We start from the raw sequence: 23,503 nt of genomic DNA, 5'->3' as shown, positions 1-23,503 counted from the left end.
AAGAATATATAAATATATATGTATTATAATATTTATAAATAGGGTGACCTATTCTAATTTACTACTCCTAAAAATTTTTTATTTTTGAGTTTGTAAAAAATTTTAAAACCGTTATATTTTTGTCTAAAATATTTTTTTCCTAAAATCAAAAATAAAGTTTTTGAGAGGTAAATTAAAATGGGTCATTCTGTTGTATTAAATTATTGTACTTAGCTTCAATATTTCAAAATTTGTCAAAAGTCACCATATCTTTTTTGACTAGCTTTAAATAATTTTATTTCATCCATTTTATTTCATCATTTGTTAAATCAATGCTCACTTTTGATGAAATCATGTTTTCTGGAAAAGAGAGAGAAAATAAAATTTGATTCACTTTGAAGTATTTGCATTTTGCAATAATTGAAAATGTATATTGTGTTTACTGTTATTTAATTTGTCTTCTTTGCGTCCGCCTTTTCATCTTTAGCTTGACCACGACCAAACAATCTAGCCAATGAGTCCCAAATTCCTCCCAGGAATAAAGCGCAGAATAAATTTTCAAATGGCACAAATGGATCATGAATGCCAAGCAAAATTGATGATAACTGAAAAATAATATTATTGTTAATATTATCTTGTTTTACATGTGTTAAATGTATAAGTTGAAGGAGATTATTAGGATATAGAGACTTTACCTTGAAGTAGACAAAGAAAATAACAATGCCAAAGTATACAAGAGCATGAGGAGCAGAAATGAGATCAGTCTTCTTATCTAATACAAAGATAATTGATGCAACCATAGATGCTTTCGTAGGACTGAAAAGAAAAATTATTTATATTATATTTATGTCAATTAAAAATATGATGATATATTATAAAGAAGATTGTAACTTCTTTTGCGACTTTTCGTGAATTATTTCATTTTTACATTTTCTTATGTATTTTTCTTCATAGAAACCAAAAATTATCATAATAATAATGAACTGGATTAATAATTCTAAATGAATTTTCAAATGATTGAAACATAATGATCAATTTTGTAATGATATCATTGTCACTTATTTTGAAGCGATTCCGTAATAATAGTGATTTTATTTTTCATTTCAATATACCAATGTACAAAAATAGCATTATTATATTATAATTTTCGGTCTCTACGAAAAAAAAATACATAAGAAAATGTATAAATAAAATAATTCCTGAATAATCATAAAAAAGTGAAAGTTGTACTCTCCTTCATAATTTAAATATTTATTTATATAAATTTATTATAAATTTACATACAAACTAGGTTGCATGAATTCCATCGCAGTCGGTGTCCATACGCCACGTATAAGACGCTCAAATAATTTGGTAAATTCAGCTCCGTTACCTATATAAATATTATATTTGCACATATGTTAATTATTAGTTAATATATTAGCTTATTTTATAGCGTGCGTTCGTATATTTAGTTGTGAAAATGATGTGCTATATATTAGATTGGGGAAAAAGTCCTTTTATTATATTGTACATACATATTTGTAAAAAGACCCTTCTCCAATCCACCATTTGTACGAAATTTTTGTTGCAATTGTATCATTTGTTAGAGCAAAGTTTCAACTTTAAGAATCTGTTTTTTTTAATTGCAGATTTTCAACGGAGCAATTAAAATCAGAATATTCCTTTACTACTCGCGAATAACTTAATTAGGAATAAAAAATCGTAGGAACATTAAAAAAAAATTTATAGGAAAAGCTTCAAACTTTCACGATAGGTAGTTGAAAATTTTCGCAATTGTTTTTTAGGTACGTGAAAGACCCACAAAGTGAAAAGAAAAAATTTTCATCTTTTTTAGTTCGTAGTTTTTTTATATGTAAAAATATCAAAAGAACTAAATTCACAGAAATTCAAAAAATATAGTAATTTAAAAAAAAAAAAACTAGTAGAGATTTTAAAACTGTAAAACCCTTTTCTTCAAATTTAAATTTCATTCATTTTTAATGAAAATATTATAAAATAAAGGTTTCATATATATGTAAAAAGACTTTTCCCATCCTAATATTTTATTTGATATATATATTTTATGTTTTATGACAAACCTTTGAACGTTCCAATCAATATCATAATGAGATATGCATTTGGATAAAGTTTCCCTGCGTGAGTTACTCCATCGTACACCTTTTTACACCTGTAAAAAATAGCATAAGATTATATGCATTGGCGTTTTATTTTAAATCATTTTATATTCTCTTTTATGTGCAAATATTACGCAGTTATTATAAGCATATGGTGAAATAAAAAAAAAACATCTTAAAAATTGATAAATAATATTTACTTGCCTATAAATTTCTTTCATAGCAGCACAAACTATTTTAATTGGTAAAAATTTGGCGATCTTATATCCAATGTCAAACGGTGTGTAAAATATCACATACCTGAAACATTTAAAAAAGTTTCCTTTTAATAATGCAAAATTTTATTTTTTTTTACCAATATCACTCATTTTTCTTTTTAACTATTAAATTTTTTATTTTTTGAATAATTTTTGTAAAATTGACGTAATATTAAAAAAATAGTTTATAGAATACAAAGCATTATAACGGGCTACACACAGACATTACTGACCACACAATAGTTGCAACTACCACTTGTGGTGTATTTTTCAATGGTGCAAGAATTGGTTCCCCTAATAATCCATTGCACAGCATACTGCTTGCAAAAACGGACAACATTGTAGACAGCCAACATGATAAGGGATGTTTACGGGAAAATGCTTGTGCACCTATATATGAGATATATCATAATTGTTAGATATACATTATTTCCTGAAAATTTTTTATATCTACAATAATATATAATAGTGTATATTTTAAATAAAAAACAAGAAACAAATAAATATCTGAAATTATATCTACATTTAGATCAAAGATCATTTGTAAAATATTCTTTTCAGCAAATGCTTTTACCATAAATTTTTTTTATGTAATAGATAAGATTTTATTACTGTAATAAAGATTTTATTACAGTGTGGAATGTTGGAGATATATATTGAGATAAGTCAATTAGAGAATCCTTACAAATATAACACATTTCACTCAGAGATGTGCGAGTTGCTGACAATAAAAATAATAATTAAATACATTTATAAAAATTTTTAATCTTAAAAAAATCAAATTTAAATTTCTGTACAATTTTGATATTTTTCGATTTAATACTTTTTAGAAAGTTAACCTATTGTGTGAAATCTATTTCTTAAAAATAACATCTTTCAGAATAATAATATTAAAACCAGATATTTTGAGAAGTCAGAGAAAATTTAGCCCCTATCTTTATTTTTATCACTATTTTAAGTTATCTATAATTTTATTTGAATAAAAAACAAGAAAGAAAATTTCTTTATAAAACAATTTAATTCAATCTTTATAAGTTTAAAAATAGCAGTTTATAATATAAGAATAAGATTTTTTGTAATATAAACAGATAATTTTCTATTAATGTAAACTGGCAAAGAACATATTTTAGAGAAGCTGCTTCCAAAAGAGAGCCCTTATTTTGAATACTTCTGGCTCCGTACATATGCGGGCACGGTGCTGAAATAGACCAGCTGGGTTGTCTGTGTCATTGCCTTGAGATAGAATTATATGATAATTGTGCCAGAAAGTAGTAAAATCAGCTTGTAATTCTTGATTAATTTTGATCTTGGTGTGTTCTTAATAATGCATTAAATACTCCTTCCATTTTCTTTGTGAATATTATTTTATTATCATTTTATTATCATTTTTCATGACCTCTTTTCTCAAATATATAGTTGTCAATCGGAAAATTATGAAAACCAAATAGTTGTCATTTTGTAAAACAAAAATGAATAGAATGTGATAGCTATTATTTTGTAATAAATAGAGAACTAAATAAATTAAGTCTACATAAAATAAAATAGAATAAAAAATTTTATAAAAAATCTTCGTCATTTTTAATACACAGTGCGAAAGAATATATAAAGAAATTGAATATTCAACTGGTTGCATAACTCATGTGATGTTGATTATTCAGATTATGGTATAAAGTAAATTAAATATTATTTTAGAAAAAATTAATCTCTTTTATTAATTTATAAAGCATAAAAAACATATCTATATGTAAATTTATGCAAATTTTATAAAGATTCAATAATTTGAATCGCATAGTTCGATTTATTTTTCAGTGCGATATATTTTCGAAATAATGAATACGTGATTGAAATTAAACTCGAATAATCGTAGCATTTTCGAAAACTATCCAAGAATTTCAGGTGAATTCTATACTCTTATAAGGAATAGTTATTTGTGGAGAGATATTTCAAATATCAAAAGTTATGCAACCAGATAAAAATTCATTTTTTTAAATAATATTAATCTTTAAATTCATAAATGCATATTCTTATTGCACTATATATGCTAGTAAAAATGATGAGTACTGTTTAATTTTATTCTATTTTACATGGAGTTCAATTTGTTTTATTTTGTCTCCTTATTTATAAAATAACAGCTATTTCAGTAACTTTCTAGTTACTACTCCGTAGATTGAAATAACTCTTCAATTATGCAACAGTGATTATGGCGTGCAATCAATCAAACGCAAGATACAATTCGCGAGGTAACGTTACATAAACGAGAGAATTTCCACGTTGTCATTAGCGTGCATAATTCAAAAATGTGAATTACATATGGAACGCTTGAAAACACAATTTTTATGTATTGGAACAGCTCTTCTATAATTTCGAGAGAAACGCGAAAGATATTTATCTTTCCTAGATTCTGATAACAACATTATACATTAACATGTACAAACAATCGTTGTTTGACGTTTTATGAAACCTCAGACAGTATATTATTTATCAATCTATATTATTTATTAGTCCTTGATCGTTATTTATCAGCTTATTATTTGCCCACAATATTTCAAGTGTCTAGCGAAATGACTGTAGCTGTAGTATGTAGTCGTGTTAATTTTATCTTGACACGAAACAGTTTTATATTTTTTTTTCTAGCGAGATCGCTGATTGTATCTAGCGTTGGATAATTCAACGACATATTAGATTAACTTTAATCTTGATTTAACTTATTCTTTATCTTTTTCTAGTTGTGATGTTTGTGGTGTATTAATGATAATTTAAAGATATGTATTACATCTCAAAATATTATTAAGAATATAAACATTTTGTAGATTGTTTTATTATTACGTCTGTGTATTTGTATAAAATTTGAGCACAAGTCTGTTTTATTGGTTTAAAAGTCATTTAATTCTTTTGTTAGTATTGATGCTTACGTAAAAGCGCGTTTTGCAGTAGTTATTTGCAAATTTGGTAAAATCATAGTATAAAGAATTAAATCAAATGTTCTCTATATAATTTATAAAATTCTATAAAGCTTTAATAAACATTTATGTAAAAATTTATTTGGATTTATTTACACATTTAAAAGTGTATTTATCTAAAACTGCAGCAAAATATGATCATTTCGTTACATACAGCAATTTGTTGTTTTATTTTTGCAGTTGGTTTCAAAACATACACGTATAACACAAATTTGTTGACTCTAACTTTTTCAGCTAATCTTTTGGTTGATATTTTTAGCTGATAGTCAAAACATCCTTAACTTCAATGACTCAATTAATTCTCTCTCTCTCCCTCCCTCTCTCTCTCTCTCTCTCTCTCTCTCTCTCTCTCTCTCTGTTTCTCTTTACTTTTTCCTGAGGTTACAAAAAGATGAAAAGAGAGTAACTAAACTGAGATTAAAGATGTTTTGACAGTACTTTTGATACTGTACGCCAATCAAAAGTAGATATCAATAAAAACAATCAGCTGGTTATATTTAATCTACATTGGTAAAAAAAATGAATATAAGTATTAAAAAAGGATAAAGATTAAAGTTAATTTACACTAAAAATGTAGACAGAAGTGAGCGAAAGCACAAGGGAGGAGGGGAAGGGGGAAAGAGGAGAGGAGAGAGGGGGAGGAAGAGAGAGAGAGAGAGAGAGAGAGCAGGTCTGTAAATATAGCTTTATGGGTGAGCGTGGGACGTGTGGTCGTCCTCCGAGGTCACGGAGAAGCTGTCTCACCGAGAGTCTCCACAGCCGGGGACGCCGGGGGACGCGCGCCGGCGAGAGAGAGAGAGAGCGCTACAAATTTAGAAACGCGGCCGGAGCGCGGTGGACTGGCGCAACTCACCGGTTCCTAGATCATCCCTGACGTGCGCTGCAACTAGCACGCAATGCGCTATGTCGAAATACGGGAACATTTTCAGCTTAATAACCTGATTGGCCATGTCCAGGAACGCCTCGGGATCCATGGTCGCGATAGCACGTTGCTCGCCCGCCGCTCGTTGTTTTCAGCCTAATCGTACGTACGACGTACCACACGACGTTCGCACACCTCAGCACGTCTCACGCGAGTATTAAAATTCTCGCGTACTCGTCGACAACTTCCTCGATTCAAATCAAACGCTCGCGACCGAGCGCCCGCGAGCGACGCCAGCTACGTGTTGTCTGCTATCGTCGTCTGCTAGACTAATCCAACTTAACCTAACCTCGCGCTCGACAGGAAATATAATAAAAGAAAAAAAAATCACGACTTCTTGCTTTATCGATGAAGTAAAATGCTTGCAATGGTTGTTTCTTAAACTGTGTGTAGATGGCGATGAAACATTGCGAATATAGCAATCTAAAGGTTTCTACTATTTTGTGTGTAGCCTAAAAAGATTTCTACATTATCAACATGACCTTTGTAATATATGTAATATATTAGGTGTAGTAAAAAGAAATACATTATTTTTCCAATAGATTTTATTAAAAAATAATGGATTTCTTTTTACTAATATATATATATACATATATACAGGTGTCCCGAGAGATTTCTCCAATATTGTACAAGAAAATAGAGATAGGATCGAAATAAATACAAAAGTCCTATACTGTTTAGAGATTCTCGCAATATTAATATAGATATTGCGAGAATCGCAAGAAGTCTAGCGGGACATTTTGTTTTTGTATATATATTTTATAATAGATATGTGGAGTCGCCTATTATTACTGATAAAATAACTTATTATAGTGTTTCTGACGTTTCTGTTTCTTGCGTCCAACTTTTTGTAGTAATTTTACAATAAAATTTCCTTTACCACGATTAAAATATCATACATATATATATATATTCATGCACATCGACACTTGGCAATCATCAATCAATTCAAGAAAAAGAAAGGTGCATATTATTCACAAATGATAGACAAATCCTAGCTGTGTGTCATGTATTCCTCACGGTATAAAAAAATTCATTAAGTCGCATGCGATTACGTTTACACTGTGAATTTAGGTCGCGGCCTATACTCGCAAATTATTTTTGCTTGCTGTAAACACAAATAAGAGATGACCTGACCTCGGCTTAGGTCAGGCTTCGGTTATAAAAGTCTGGTTGCATCACCCGTCTTGGATGGACGCGTCTTTGTCGGGTGCTTGTTTATATTTTTGAAAAGTGTGGCCGATTTTGACTATGCCTTGTGATTACTTTAAATCCACTTAGCGGTCCCGCGATTTCGTTCGTCCTGACGCGCGTATTAGCGGCGTGACGACGTCGTGGACGCAGAGGCGCCCCGCGGTGTTCGGGCGATTTTCGCATATACGTGCATTTCCCTATAGAATACGTGAAGCTCACTTATATAAAATGCGCGCATATGCTTGAAACGAAACGCAGCCTTAAGCCGCAGCACACACTTTTGCATGACGCATAAAAGAATCAATCGATCAAAATTCTCTCTTCCCTGAAGTGGGAGGAAAAGAAGGATTATGATTTGTTGATTCTCTTATGTGTATCATGCAAAAGTGTGTGCTGCGGCCAATAGTCTGATAGATAGTCTAGACTTATCTTGAGTTGCACTATATAGGTCATGTTGCGTATAGGCTTCTCAGTGTAAATGTAGATATATATATATATATATATATGATATGTAAATTAGTTACATAAATAAATGTAATTATCGCAAGCATAAAAGAATTGATCAAAACAAACTTAACGAGTAAAATACTAGAATTAATACAGAATAACAACACTTATATAGACGATTTTTTTTCTTACACTTCTGACAATTACGTTTATTTATGTTAATTTATTCACGATGCAATTCATGGCCTTGACGGATTTCTATTATACTATAAATAAAGGAAACATATATGTTTCGATCTCTACATAGATTGTTAAGAGTTTGTGAGCGATGTGATGTATATCTTTCTTTTCCTTGTGAATCGATTGATCGTCACTGCCAAGTATTAATATGTGAGATTGTTTTTTACTCTATATGTCTATTTTTTTAAAATTTATTTGTGTTTTGAAAATAAAGGAGCTGAACATAATATAATTATTCTCAACACCCAATGACTCAGAAAAAAGGAATAATTTTTGGTTTAGTGGACAGAGTGTATTGGCTTTCACATCCAGAGTTTCACGAAAAAAAATTTAAAGTTTATTACAAAAATTTTAATTAATAATGATTATCCTTTGGATTTTATAATAAAAATGGTGACAGACAGAATAAAATTTCTAATTAAAAAAACAAATTTAATAAAGAATAAAGAAAAACTTGATGATATTCCAAAAACAAGAAACGAAGTGGTTTACGATTCGTTATATAAACAATTTTTCAGAAAAATTTAAAAACATTATTAACAACAGTTTACATAGCGTTTCATTCTTTAGCCATTTTAGAAGATATTTATGAGTTAATATCAAAATGTTTTGAATGATAGTGGATGATATTAGCTTATTTTGATTGACTATTATTTTTAATTGATATTGTATGGTCAAAACACACACATTCTTATTAGCAATTACATAATTAAAAAGTTTCCGTAATGTTGTTGATACTGAGTTTTTACTTCAAGTTGTGATTTATCTTATTTTTTGTATTCGAAAGTGCAATGTAAGTTCTTCAGCAAGTTATTTTATGTAATCATTTTCACGAGTTCAGTTATAGACGCAGATTTCTATGCGAATGCTGTAATAAAGTGAAGAGCGATCGGTGCAACCTTAGTAACAATATTATTAATTATGCAACTTTTTCTTTTTTTTTAGTGAATATGTTACTAAGTTATTCAGAAAATGACATGACAATACTGCTAGTTTCCTGTTACGTAAAGTAAACGATCTATTAATTTAAGAAGAAGAAGAGGAATGTACTAAGTTATACTGAGACATGTTGATGAAGCATTTAATCTTGGGATTTGATTGAAAGACTACGTAGAACAATTTGTGAGTTAGAAAAATGTCGAGTTGTTTTATTTTGTTGTCCTATATCGTGTGTTTTATCTTAATCGGCCTCGCCACAACATCAAAACCTCTATCAATTTTATTAATAGAGTCTCTTCCATCGCCTAGCCACCATATCTGGGCGACACATTTGGTTAATGGATTGCTTCGCAAAGGCCACCATGTACACGTAGTGAGCATACATGAGACTAAGGTCGAGGATAAACTTGCGCAGAATTTGACATATCGTGTAAGTAAATGTGTGTTATAAGAGACTTTGAGACATTCTAAATATAAATCGATTGTTTCAAATTTGTAAAACAAATGCGAAAGAATGTAATTTTTCTGTTTTAAAAAACGTTTTATATTTTATCTCGATCAAATCATACTAGCAAAAATCTCAATTTATTTTCATATTCTTATGTCTTTTCCAATAAGGAGTATTTATTATTTTTTTCAGGTTTTCGATGGTTTGATGGAAGAATTTGACGAATCTGGAAGTTTTAATCCGATTGAATGGGAACAGTACAGTGTACCGTATTCAATATATTATTTATATCAACTATGTAATATGGGATGTAATATGATAATAAACACTAAAGCAGCGAAAGAGCTTTTGGAAATGATTAAAACTGTCGAATTTGACATTATAGTGCAGGATATTACATGTGACGAATGTTTATACGGATTGTGGGAGGTAAAGCTAAAGATTACAAAATAACAGTTTTTTTTAGCTTTAGCTATGTCTCTACTATTATTTTGTATATATTGTTTTGTATAGGTTGCCAAAGGTAAACCACCCGTAGTGGGATTTATTCCGTATGGCTCTATACCTTGGCTCAAAGATTTTATTGGAGGTCCAAATTATCCAACTGTTCGATCTTATGCAAGTTCAGCCATCAGTGAACCCATAGGTTTGTGGCTGAAAACATGGAATACTTTATATTTCATTATAGATGATCTCATGCGACATTACTATTACTTGCCTATTGCGCAACAATTTGCTGAGAAATATGTAGGTCACCCAATCAGGCAATTACACGAAATAGAAAAAAACAGAATTAATATCGTATTAATAAATAGTCATTCTGCATTTCAACCTGCAATTCCATTACCGCCGAACACCCTGGAAATTGGAGGACTGCATGCTCAAACCGTGCAACCAGTTACTGGCGATGTAGTTACAATATATCCCAAGGTGAGAGAGATTGGCCAAGTTTAAATCGAATAAAATAGCTAGCTTATATTCGCTGAGTGGAAGAACGTGAATTCATAGATTAATAGCAATTGCGTTCAATGTCGCTTGAGCAGACTAGCTAATTGCAGAATAGCTGCGCGCAGATGGTTTTTCTCTGTTGCAAGCTAGTATTTAACTATTTTATTTTAGAATTAATATAAAAATATTATGCGGTAGAAGAATATTGCTAAAAATTTAGATATCTAAAAAAACTTGTTTTTAAATTATATATATATATATATTAATTATATAGAAACTTTAGGGGTTCTATATACAACATATGTTAAGGTTGTAATTATTATAGACGTTTTAATATTTAATAAAATTTTATTGTGTTATTTATTCTGCATTTTAATTAGATTTTTTATTTTTAAGTTTTTGGACATATCAAACACACTATCATTGTAACTAAATATCTTCTAATGATAATTATTCACGGTTAAGATCCGGTTTTGATTAATGTATATTAGACAACTAATAACTATTACTTTATTTATTGATCAAATTTTTCCTCTAACCTGATGATTATCTTTGACATATAGTATGATTAATCATATATATAAAAATCATATATACAAAAAAATTATTTTTTGAAAGTCCTGAAAAATGAGCGGGTGAAAAACAGTCTTATTATTAAAATGTTAGTTTATTATTTCGTAGTTTGTACGCGAATTTCTTGACGGAGCAAAGGATGGAGCCATTGTAATATCATTAGGAACAAATGTGAAATGGAAATCTGTTGGACTAGACAAGTTTGAAACTGTTTTCCTGGCTTTATCAAAATTAAAACAACGAGTACTGTGGAAGTTAGACATTGAAGTGCCATTTGAAATACCGAACAATTTCATGATTGTGAAATGGATGTCCCAATGCGAAGTTCTATGTACGTTTTTTTTTCTGATTATTAGCAAAATATAAAAATGAAATAATAGATCAGTATTTTTTTATAATAAAAAATCCGAATTTTTAAACAATTTACGAATATATATTATACGATAAAATTATTAATTAAGAAGTACATTGTATTAATTTAATTAAGACACAATAATATGTTTATATCAATGTAAATTTTTATCGTAATAATTAAGAGTTAAAATTTATTGTAATTGTAATAAATTCTTTTTTTATGTTTAGCTCATAAAAATGTCAAAGCAATTTGGACTCATGGTGGTCTTCTTAGCGTACAGGAAGCCATTTGGAAAGGTATACCAATGATCGCATTGCCTTTCTTTATAGATCAAAAAAGCAATGCACGAACGTTAGTAGCAAAAGGTGTTGGCATATATTTGGATATAAGAACTTTGTCTGTACAAACTATATTACACGCAATTGAAGAAATACTTTACAATGAAAGGTATCAGATTTTGATTACATTTTAATATTATAATTATAATTTTAGTAATAGATCGATATAATTAAATAACACATCATTATATCCATTTTAGACCGCGATGTAAACACACAACAGATAAGAAGTAAAAGACCAAGCGATCAAGCTTGGATTTTTGGTGTACTGAAACAATTCCGTATGTGAGAATTTATTTACCACAAATTCTTAGCCTTTACTTCTTATCTGTTATGTGTTTACATCGTAATCTAAATAATGTGATACTTTAATATTGTCTATACACGCAGCTTAAAAAATGTATATTATTTATGCATATCAATTATTGCGAAGAATATTACTACAACCTCGGATATCTAATAGTGAGGATGTTCGCACGGAATGCGTGTCATCGAATTCGATTTCCGATCGAGATAATATTTTTCGTAATAAAGTCATTTACAGGTGTTTTAAGTTGTTTAAAGATGCTTAGTATCAATATTATTAAATTACTAGTCAATTTAATCTTTGTTCCTGTTCATGTATCTTATTGTACTCTTTTTTCTTTTTGTTCAATTAATTGTTAAATATATAAATTGTACCTTATTGAAAAAAATTATGCCACAAAATTACATAATGAAATCATGTTTAAATTAAAATATAATATGTAATAATGTTACGTAACGGATCCATTATGTGATTTACTTGTTTTAATTACATGATTTCGTTATGTATAAATTTTGTGTCATTTTTTTTTTAGTAGGGTATTATATTATTAATAAGAAAATATTTTTTGTGCAGTTATACAAAAAACATGAAACGATTATCTAGTGAATTCCGGGATCGGCCAATACCGCCGTTAGACTTAGCTGTTTGGAGCATTGAATACACTGTTCGCCATCCAAACGGAACTTTAGTAACGCCACTTAGACGCCAAAGTTGGATAGAACAGAATCTAATTGACGTTTATGCATTTTTATTTTTTAATCTTATTGTAATATTGTTAACTATATTTTTTGCAATGAAAATACTTATTTATATTTATCATAATTATATAAATGCGAAATTGCAAAAGAGCAAACAAATGTAAGATATTTAAATGTTAATAAACATTATGTCCCAGATAGTAATGTAAAGTCTGTGTCCGCATTAATCACAAGATCTATTGATAGAATTTATTGACGTACACCATGCCAGTAGAGTGGTGGTAAAAATCGAGCGGGATCTGCATGCTCTAATCTGAATAATATCTGATAGTTTTAACTCCAAAAACATTACGCAAGACTGTTGACATAAATTTAATGTGGATAAAATTTCGGGGATTGTGAATACGCATTGCTCAATATCTTACCGTTCTCGAAATTTTGTCCATATTAAATTTTTTTGTATCAGTTTTGGCTTTGAAATCGAACAAGTTTGATGTATTACATAACTTTTAATTAATAATGTATGAAATATATAACCGATATCATTATCTCACACAACACGTGGACGTCCACGTGTGAAATATTGTTGTACAAGTTTCATATGTAAAAAATTGCATTACTACAACACAACGATATCATTAATGTTAGATATTAGCTGTAGACAGCGGTAAACATATTTCTATATTGCTGTATCTCATAGTAAATTTATAGATGTTTGTTGATATGAAGTTTTATCTTAATTGCACTCTGGAACAAACTCAATACAGCCATTGAAAACGAGGCATCAAGATAACATCAAAACATAACTTGCAACATCGATGGCAAAACATCGAAAAAGTGCTGAGTAAATCTTGACATTTTCTAAACATTGATAATTTTTATTTTTATTTCTTCTCTTAATTAATGATATATTTATGCAACTTTTTTCTTATCTTTTTTATAATCGTTTAGTTACAGTTACGAGAAAATAATAACGTGCCGATTTGTCAGGGCTGCGTTCCAATTTCGGTAACTGAAATCTATAGTTGATGTAACGTAAACTATAGCTTTTTAATAACCAAAGTTACATTTTGGAAAGCAGCCCAGCTTGTGAATGATATGAACGTTGTCTCGAAATAAAGAAAGGAGAAATGCAGAGGTGCGTTCAGAATCGTGGTTCGGATGCACTCAGATGTTGTTTTATCCTCGTTATTCACGAATAACAAACAAGAATAACACGACACCTGGGTGCACTTAGGTCTTTTTAATTTTAAGCGAGACTTAAAACTCTATCTATCTCGTTTTAAAGCCGAAAGGAAGACAGATACAGAGACAGTTTAAGTTTCGCTTAAAATCGAAATCACGTTGGTGCAGTCAGGCCTTAGATAATGATTCTGAGCGCAGCCCTGAAATATACTTCTCGGCGAGAATGACTTGTTAAATTCATATTGAATTGACGTCAAATCGATAATCGATTTTAATTAATGTTATTTTTAGTTGGTTGAGCTATACTGCGGCATGTGATTTGATTAAAGAACTATATAGAAGGTTTATCTTATGAATTATATATAACTTTGCGAAAATGTCGAAAGCATTGTCGATTTTATTGATAGAACCTCTTCAATAGTTTCATTACGTTCGGAGGGTTTTGATTGAAAAATTGTTTTGCGAAGGCCAATTATGTACACATAGTGAACATACACGAAATTATATATACAGTTAAATAACTATATAATAAGATAGTAAGATTAATGAGATAAAGCGCAAAAGATAGAAAGAGGAAATAGAAGGGAGAGAGGGAGAGAAAGAGACAAACAGAGAGAGAGAGATAGACAGTCTGTCACAGTTAGACAGACCGACAAGCTAGCAGACTGTCATAGCAGACAGACATACAGACAGACTGTCACAGACAGGCAGATATTAATTATTTATTAAGCGCTCTAAAATTGAATCTTCTCAAACCTTGAAAGTAACACATGATGATCGAGCAACAAAACAAGAGAAATTAAAACCAAATACATAAAATAGAATTTTTTAAATAAAAATAAAAAAAAGATAAAGAAAGGAAGAAAAGAAAAGTTATTGGCAAATATGTCAATACATGCGAGTAATTATTTCCATTAATGTTAACTTTATTATAATATTTATTGCAATTAATATTAATTTATTTAGCTATTCTAAGATTAGGTATTGTATTGTCAATGGTTATACATCTTATACATATAATGCTATAATAATAGTGTTGAAAGTTCAGTTTCTAAAAATTGTGTATAACTTCTACCATTAAGTGTAAACAAAAGGGAAACTGATCTTATAAGGGATGCTTGAATAATGTTAACACACACGTGTGACAAAAACTGATACTGGTCCCGAGATTGATTAATAGCATGCAAATTTTTATGTATTTACAAATATTGATTGCAAAGGTTTTCAATAGTGTTTCTTTTAATTTTTGCGTGAAAGTTACAGATGCTACGAAATGTAATAATCATTGTTGCAAATACCATTGACAAAAAATTAATTGTAATTAATAATTCGCTTGCAGTTTTTTGTATTCTTTGTATTCTTAATAACTGATAAGTAAGACCCAAATGTTCGAGCACTGTCATGAGGCGCGTACAGAGAACCGCTGCAAAGCGTTGAGTGGATGCTTGCAGAAGTGAGATATCAACATTTCGTTGAAGCGTTGAGTGCATTCATAGTTGAATCCGCTGCAGTTGAAATATCACACAGAAAACTTTGTGCGTTTGCTATAATAATGTCGAGTTGTTCTATTTTGTTCCACCTTGTGTGTTGTATTTTAATAGGCCTTGTGACAGCCTCGAAACCGTTGTCAGTTTTACTTATAGAGCCTATTCCATCGATTAGCCATCACGTTTGGACAATAAATTTAATAAAAGGACTGCTTCGCAAAGGCCATCGTGTACATGTAGTGAGCGTAGACGAGACTAAAATCAAAGATAAACTGGCACAGAATTTGACATACACCGTAAGTAAATTTTATGAAACTCGAAGACAAGTAAAACTATCTAATATATTGGATATATAGGCATAATATATCCAATATGCATTGAAAATATCTTAATTTTAAAGAAATATTTAGAGATATCTTTTTTTTTAATGTGTACACATCAATTTTGATAAAATTATTACTTATTATTGAAAGTACTTGCAAAATGATGAATAATGATATTCATTTCATCGTCAATATTGAAAAATTTGAAATATTTACGAAAAATTGAAAATACAAATGAATATGAGAAAATTAAATTATTCACAAATAAAATATACACGGTAAAACATAAAATATTAATTTTAACTTAAAGACTTATTATAATATCTAAATTTTTTGAAACATGTAAAAATGTTAAAATAAACAAACAAAAATAAAATATTATTTTGTTTTGTCTATTTCATCATTTTGCAAGTATTTTTAGTAATAAAAGTTTCATAAAAATTTGTGTATACATTGGAAAGTGTTTCTTCTGAGTATAAATCAATTATTTGAAATTTATAAAACAAATGAGAAAGAGCATAACATTTGTTTAAAAAAAATTTTTTTTTTATATAACATCATGTTTTATATAACAGTATGTTTTTGGAGGTCTTGATTTATTACATATCTTTACACGTCTTCTCCTGTATAATGAAGGGTACTTATTATTATCAGGTGTTCGATGATGTGATGAAAACTTACGAAGAATCCGAGGATTATAATCCGTCTGAATGGGAACAGTATAGCGTATTTTATACAGGATATTTTACATATCAGTGGGGAATCCATGCATGTGACACGTTAATAAAAACTAAAGCAGCGAAAGAACTTTTGGAAATGATTAAAAGTGTTGAGTTTGATGTCATAGTACAGGATATTTCTTTAACTCCATGTTTCTACGTATTGTGGGAGGTAAAGATAAATAAAACAATTAGTGAAATATAGTTATTTAATATATTTTTAGATTGTGAATTGAATTTGCCGTAGAGCGAACGACTTATATCAGTCGAATTAACAATTATTAGTTGTTCGTGTACCAGGATTTTTACAGATCAAATTGTATTTTAGTAGCGAACTAAAAACTCTGTATTTGTTTATCTCAGTAATAATCTTCGTCACCTGTTTTATTCATATGGCATTGCAACAAGTATTGAAATAAATGATCTTATTACTTTCAAGGCTTTTAAGGCCTGCGCACAATGTAACAAATATTAGAAATAGGAATAAATAATTCAATTTATATATGAGATATTATATAAATAATCAGATATTTATTATAAATAAGTAATAGCCATTTAATTGTAATTTTTCCCATTGATATTTTATAAATAATGTAAATATTGTTTTTTTAGATTGCTAAAAGTAAGCCACCTATAGTAGGTTATATTCCGTTTGGCTCTGCACCTTGGCTCAAGGATTTTTTCGGTGGTCCAAATTACCCAACTGTTCGACCTTACGCGCATGCAGCCATTGCGAAACCCGTAGATTTGTGGCAGAGAACATGGAATGCTTTATATTACATTATAGATGACCTCATACGACATTATTATTTCTTACCTATTATACAACAACTTGCTGAGAAATACATAGGTCACGCAATCAGACCATTACATGAAATAGAAAAAGACAGTATTAATATGGTACTACTCAATAGTCATCCTGCATTTGAGTCTGGGATTCCATTGCCCCCGAATACTTTGGAGATTGGAGGACTAAATGCCCAGGACATAAAACCGATTGACGGCGAGATAGTCGTAACGTATCCCGAGGTAAGAGAAATTGTTCTTATTTGAGAATTAGAAAAAACATTGCAAAATGAATATTAACAAAAGAAAAATGATGTATATTATAGAAATAATTTTAATAAAATTTTGATCAAATTATTATCTCTAACCTAAGAATTAGATCCTATAAGAATTCCAAATTTTGACTTACTATTTCCGCTATAATCTATATTTTCACTAGAGGACTATGATGAACGTAAATATTTTATTAGTTTACTTATTACTCTTATTAATCATGAAAAGGACTTAAGGATCAAGTTTTTCCTCATATAATAATTATTTTTGACATTTTTGATAATTATATAATACAAAAGGAATTGTTTAATAAAAATTAGTAGAGCGCTTAAAAAAGGTTTTATTTACTTTCCTCTTTTATACAATAATTTCTATTGTTATTATTATTTTGTTTAAAGTAATCTAATTTCAAATATTAAATATAAATTTAACATCAATAATACTTTTTAGAATTAATTTAATTCCAATTAACTGCATCTTATAATGTAATTTTTGACTAACAATAAATTGTTTTATGTTCATATAACTTTTAACTAAATTAATCTTGTAGATTACTAGAATTTAATTTAATTGAAAAAAAAATTTTGATTTACTCAATTATACGATATCTTTGCATATTAAAATGTGTAATTTATAATTATTTTATAGAATGTGCGTGAATTTCTTGATGGAGCAGAAAGTGGAGCTATCTTAATATCCTTAGGAACAAATGTAAAATGGAAGTCAATTGGATTAGACAAGATTAAAACTGTTATACTAGCTCTATCCAAATTGAAACAACGAATACTGTGGAAGTTCGATATTGAAATGCCATTTGAAATACCACATAATATAATGGTTGTGAAATGGTTATTACAAAAAGAAGTTTTAGGTACGTTTTTTAGTAGTAAGAAAATTATGAAAAGTACATAATTTGACATATATTTTTTATACTATTATATAATAATCATTAAATTTTATAATAATAATTAAATTGAATTTTATTTATTATTTTCTTTAAATAATAGACGATATTATTATATTAATTAAAAAGTGCATTGTATTAATTTAATCGACATGTAATAAAATGTCTATATATCAATGTGAGATTTTTATTATTATAATCAACAGTTAAAATTTATCATTATAAATTGTTTTTAGGACATAAAAATGTAAGAGCAGTTTGGACTCATGGTGGCCTTCTCAGCACACAGGAAGCTATTTGGAAAGGTGTGCCAATGATCATAATGCCTTTCTTTATGGATCAAAAGTCCAATACACAGATATTAATAGCTAAGGGCGTTGGCATATATTTAGACATCAAAATTTTATCCACGCAGACTATATTACACGCAATTAAAGAAATACTTCACAATGAAAGGTATCACATTTGGATTATGTTTATATCACAATTATTATTTAAACAGTAAATTAATAACATAATCAAAGAGTATAATATTGGAAATAATTATCCCCCCGGTAATATGACGTTATACATAACATGTTATTTTCCAATCTTGATTTAGATATTATTTCCAATATTATACTCTTTGTACTATTCTATATATACCTCTCCCCCCCGTTTCCGACACTTCTTTTTGTTACAATCTGATGAAATGATAGTTATAAAAAATTCCAAATATTTTAAGTATATGGGATTTCAAAAGAGTTATATGGATGATTTGTAGAAAAAAATCTTGTATTTTATTAAAAAATTTTTATAAAAGAACAAATTATTCTCCCCTCCCCAAGCAGAACAACAATTTGTTATAATATCAAAATAATATAAAAAATAATTCCAAAATGATCACTAAAAGTCATTTTTGAATCATTTCCGATTCATCTTAATGTTATTTTGATATTATCGTAATTTATTGTTCTACTCTTGGATTAAATTTGAGTTTCCTGTTTATGTATCTTGTTATATTATTTTTTCTTTAATTAAAATGTATGTATAAGTTGTATTATATTATTAATAAGAAAATATTTTTGGTCCAGTTATACAAAAAACATGAAACAATTATCTAGTAAATTCCGGGATCGACCGATATCGCCGTTAGACTTAGCTGTTTGGAGCATTGAATACACTGTCCGCCACCCAAATGGAACTTTAGTAACACCACTTAAATTCCAGAGCCGGATAGAACAAAATCTAATCGATGTTTATGCAATTTTATTCTTTAATATTCTCATAATATTGTTAAGTATATTTTTTGCGATAAAGATATTTATTAATTTTTGTTTTAATCATATATATATCACACCTAAAAATAAACTGCACGAAAAGAAGCAGGCGTAAGCCATTGAATGGCAACTATAGAAAGAGAACGTGTATGTTAAATTATTACAAATAATATTATTAACTGCACTACAATATTATTGCAATTATATATATAACGCGATAATTTATTTTATTTTAAGAAATTAAAATTTAAGTATAAATAAATATAAAGATGTAACATTAGTTATATAAATGTTGTAATCAGTACTTCATGTTGTTATGCACTTAATTATAAAAATAAATCTATATAATGGTAAATATTAGAAATATTAAAATAATATTGTAAATATAAGAAAGATTTTCTTTTATATTAAATAAAGTAATACATTATTGTTTAACAAATTTGTTTTATAATATGTTATTATATATGTATATATATGTTATATAATTTGAGTTATAAATGTATAATGTTAGAAATGTTGTAATTCGATAATTTACTAGATAATGTTAGTAATTTGACCATTTTTAGTCGTTGTATCTTCAAAACTATTCATATAAATATTTAAAATTTTTTTAAGAATATTGCTTCGTACAAGTATATGTTTTTTCTTTTTTTTAAAGACTCCAAGAGTCTTAATTTATTTTCACGCGTCTTATAGATTAAAAAGGATTTATTATTTTTAAATATTCGCTTGATGTAATAAAAAATGAATTCAAAGATTATTAGACTAAACAGAAACAATATAATTTTATATATCAATGAATCTAGCTTGTATGAGATAGAATAATAAAATCTAAAGTAGGAATGCCTCAGATATCCAACAGGATGCTGATTTCTAAAAAATATATTAGTAATAATAAAAATATTTGCATCATTATATACATTCATTTTAATATATAGTTTCGGCCGGATATATATATTGCCAGAGAAATCAGATATCAATAGCAATTCTTCCCGGATATCCGGTTAAAAAAGCTTTGGGAAATGATTAAGACTGTCAAGTTTGATGTTGTAATGTAAGATATTACATTCATTTAATATTTTTACGGATTGTGGAAAGTAAAGATAAAGCACTCTCCAATTAATAAAATGTATTTGTTTAATATAACCAATTTTAGATTACAAGTAACTAAGGTTATCTTATGAACACAATTATATTTGCATAGATTGCGTAGAAAGTACTTACTCGACAATCGTCGTTCATATTTTTAGATAATAAGGTAATGTTATTTTTACTTTAAAATGATGTCTTTGAAGACTTATTGAAATCAAAATGATAACAAATAACGTTATTTTGCTATTCTAGGTCAAGAAGAATATTTTACAATCGCTTCTTATTTCAAAACGCCATTAAAATGGATGTTGAAATAAATTTTATATTAGCCTTTTCAGTAATGCAAAAAATGTAAAAAAAATCTGTGAAAGATTTTATTTTTATTAATACACAACACAAAACAAATTTTTTTTATTTTTTGCAGCTCGTATTATATTATAATATGTAAAAATTATCAACTCATAGAAATTCGAAAAATATAGTAATCTTTCGAAAATAAAGATTTCAAGCTTCAAAACTTTTTCCTTTTTAATTTAAATTTCGTTTATTTTTAACGAAGATATTATATATTCAAGCTAAAAATACAATGTTACGTTTCGATCAACTAAATAATTCTATTAGAATGTATTACATAAAGATCGACTGATTATTATGCATGCAAATGTTTTCAACTAATTTTGACGATGCACTACACCATGAATAGATACTGTGTATTATATACGTACTTTTAAACATTCATTTATGCATTCTTTTTCTTTTTTTAATCATCATATAACTAAGTTGTCGGAAAATGTTAATATTAATTCAACATATTATTAAAGCGAAATTACCATCTCTCTTATTTTGAATGAAAAGATAACAAATGTCATAGTAGAATATATCTAATACTATTGATACATTCAGTCTTGAAATTTAATTGAAAAACTACGCAGGAGGCTTTGTGCAATGATTAAATCTTTCACTTTGTTATTTTATTATACTTTTATTATATTAATTTATTATATTTATTATTATATATAATTCGGCGTGCAATTAAAAATTTACATACGTAGTATGTATAAATTTACATGCAATTATATATTATAGAAGCACCCGAAATGCAGCTTGACGGTTTACAACATGTTCTAATCGGTTTTCATTGGCTTATAGATAATGTTTTTCAAATAAAAATATTTCAAATGCATGCTTAACTTTGCATGTAGAGACTTCTGTCAGCTTCAACTTGAACTATCCAAGTAATATAGACTGCCGACAGGTGGTATTGATCGCATTCTGCAAGTAGGTTGGAATTCGTATCACTAACTGGCACTAAGTTAAATTCCACACAATTTTATATATCATTGTATAAAAGATTTAATATCAACAACTGGTACCAAGTTAAATTTCACAACATTTCATGTATCATAAAAAAAAATTATATAATAACAATAATTAATACCAAGTTTAATTCTATATAAAGAAATATATTTTCTAATTGATAATATCTTTAATTTTGTATGATGAAACTTAAGTACGTATTTTTGTATTCTTATTAAAGAATCTTTCTATTCGATTCCATTTCAATAGAAAAATTTTTCATATAAAGATACTTAGAGCTGCTAGGTCGAATAAAAAAAAAAAATAATAATTGAAAAAATGTAATAATAATTAACAAAAAATATTACTATTTTCGAAAATTTACTAATTACTATTACGGAGTGTGTACGGAGCTCCTATGTTCTGAATATCAGAATACCATACTATGAAGATTTATCTAAAGATCATACTTGTGATTTCAAGCAAACATTTGTATAAAGTTTTCATAAGCACGTTATAGTAAAAAGATATATTGTTTGTAAATTTTATATTACTTTATAAGATTGAATCTAATTTCAGCTCCGCGCTCTACTTTTGCAATTTTTTTAAATTTATGAATACATACATTTTTTATTTAATTGTAAAATTATAATTATTAACACAAAATAAAAAAGGGGAAAATACTAAAAAAATATTTGATGTCGCTTAAAAACAACTATAATGGAAACAATTTAATGGAGTTGATTATGCGTTAATTTGAAATCCACCTTCTTTTTCCTAAATTACGTAAAAGTGCTTTTTCGGCATATTGTCCCTACTGGTCTAATTCCATTATTTCTTTCGATGTGTACTGACCTATCCCTTAGGATTTTCTCTAATTCTTTACCCTTTTCTTTCGTTTACGAGGCGAGTGAACAATTCCACTAAAATGGTTCCGTTTAGATATCGTCCTTTGTATCTAACAATCGCGATAGCTAGAAAAGAGCAGATCAAAGTGGTACGATTCTTCTCGCAATAAACTATAAATATTGAAACGCGAAGAGACAATTGTCTGAGGATATATATGATTAAAGGGAACATAAGTAAGTAATGCTGTATTTTTCAAACAAGCATGTATCATATATGTACATACAGACGTGTTAAAAAATTAAAAAGCATTGTAATTTTTTGTTACGTAAGAGAAACGAATAACGAAAGTAAAGATCAGAAGTAAAAACTGAAACAAGAGAAAAGATCTAAAGATAAAATATAATCAACTTTTTTTTTTGTTTTTATCGCTACTTCCTCTTTCCTTTCTTGGCAACAAGAAGATGAAAAAATGTTTCCAACCTCACAATTTAAAATAATGTTAATTAATTTTTAAAAACTAAAGAGAAATTTTAGGTTTCTTTTATCTTTCATATACATTTTGTACAAAAAATAATTAAAAACTGTAAATGCGAATAATATTATTGTTT

General features: G+C 28.1%; 3 protein-coding genes across 3 annotated transcripts; 2 read left to right on the top strand and 1 right to left on the bottom strand.

The window, feature by feature from the left end:
* Positions 1-185: 185 nt before the first annotated feature.
* LOC108777605 (trimeric intracellular cation channel type B) lies at positions 186-6,489 on the bottom strand. The gene is made up of 8 exons (XM_018544535.1): positions 6,167-6,489; positions 2,587-2,743; positions 2,301-2,396; positions 2,061-2,149; positions 1,264-1,351; positions 675-795; positions 423-584; positions 186-339 (listed from the first exon to the last, which is right to left on the bottom strand). Exons 1-7 carry the CDS (start codon positions 6,285-6,287, stop codon positions 429-431), a joined length of 828 nt encoding a protein of 275 aa, XP_018400037.1. The 5' UTR covers positions 6,288-6,489; the 3' UTR covers positions 186-339; positions 423-428.
* Positions 6,286-12,913, top strand: LOC108777584 (UDP-glucuronosyltransferase 2B20-like). The gene is made up of 8 exons (XM_018544509.1): positions 6,286-6,337; positions 6,940-7,047; positions 9,346-9,485; positions 9,696-9,932; positions 10,017-10,433; positions 11,133-11,355; positions 11,607-11,826; positions 12,598-12,913. Exons 1-8 carry the CDS (start codon positions 6,286-6,288, stop codon positions 12,884-12,886), a joined length of 1,686 nt encoding a protein of 561 aa, XP_018400011.1. The 3' UTR covers positions 12,887-12,913.
* A 2,503-nt stretch (positions 12,914-15,416) lies between these two features.
* On the top strand, positions 15,417-19,852 carry LOC108777599 (UDP-glucuronosyltransferase 2C1-like). The gene is made up of 6 exons (XM_018544528.1): positions 15,417-15,690; positions 16,372-16,608; positions 17,049-17,465; positions 18,144-18,366; positions 18,636-18,855; positions 19,473-19,852. Exons 1-6 carry the CDS (start codon positions 15,460-15,462, stop codon positions 19,771-19,773), a joined length of 1,629 nt encoding a protein of 542 aa, XP_018400030.1. The 5' UTR covers positions 15,417-15,459; the 3' UTR covers positions 19,774-19,852.
* The last annotated feature ends 3,651 nt before the right edge of the window (positions 19,853-23,503 follow it).

Source organism: Cyphomyrmex costatus, unplaced genomic scaffold (assembly GCF_001594065.2).
Source record: "Cyphomyrmex costatus isolate MS0001 unplaced genomic scaffold, Ccosl1.0 scaffold449, whole genome shotgun sequence".
In the NCBI taxonomy this organism is placed as follows: Eukaryota; Metazoa; Arthropoda; class Insecta; order Hymenoptera; family Formicidae; genus Cyphomyrmex; species Cyphomyrmex costatus.
Note: the sequence above shows the minus strand (reverse complement) of the source record. Positions and strands in the feature narration are given on the sequence as shown.

Excerpts from the sequence above, each read along its gene's own strand:
- LOC108777584 (XM_018544509.1), top strand. The coding sequence starts at position 6,286 with ATGGTCGCGATAGCACGTTGCTCGCCCGCCGCTCGTTGTTTTCAGCCT. Across the intron at positions 6,338-6,939 it reads TCGTTGTTTTCAGCCTAATC|ATATTGCGAGAATCGCAAGA; the intron begins GTACGTACGACG and ends ATATTAATATAG. Across the intron at positions 7,048-9,345 it reads TGATAAAATAACTTATTATA|AGTCTCTTCCATCGCCTAGC; the intron begins GTGTTTCTGACG and ends TTTTATTAATAG.
- LOC108777605 (XM_018544535.1), bottom strand. The coding sequence starts at position 6,287 with ATGGATCCCGAGGCGTTCCTGGACATGGCCAATCAGGTTATTAAGCTG. Across the intron at positions 2,744-6,166 it reads CAGGGATGATCTAGGAACCG|GTGCACAAGCATTTTCCCGT; the intron begins GTGAGTTGCGCC and ends TCTCATATATAG. Across the intron at positions 585-674 it reads TTTTCTTTGTCTACTTCAAG|TTATCATCAATTTTGCTTGG; the intron begins GTAAAGTCTCTA and ends ATTATTTTTCAG.
- LOC108777599 (XM_018544528.1), top strand. The coding sequence starts at position 15,460 with ATGTCGAGTTGTTCTATTTTGTTCCACCTTGTGTGTTGTATTTTAATA. Across the intron at positions 15,691-16,371 it reads CACAGAATTTGACATACACC|GTGTTCGATGATGTGATGAA; the intron begins GTAAGTAAATTT and ends TATTATTATCAG. Across the intron at positions 18,856-19,472 it reads GAAATACTTCACAATGAAAG|TTATACAAAAAACATGAAAC; the intron begins GTATCACATTTG and ends TTTTTGGTCCAG.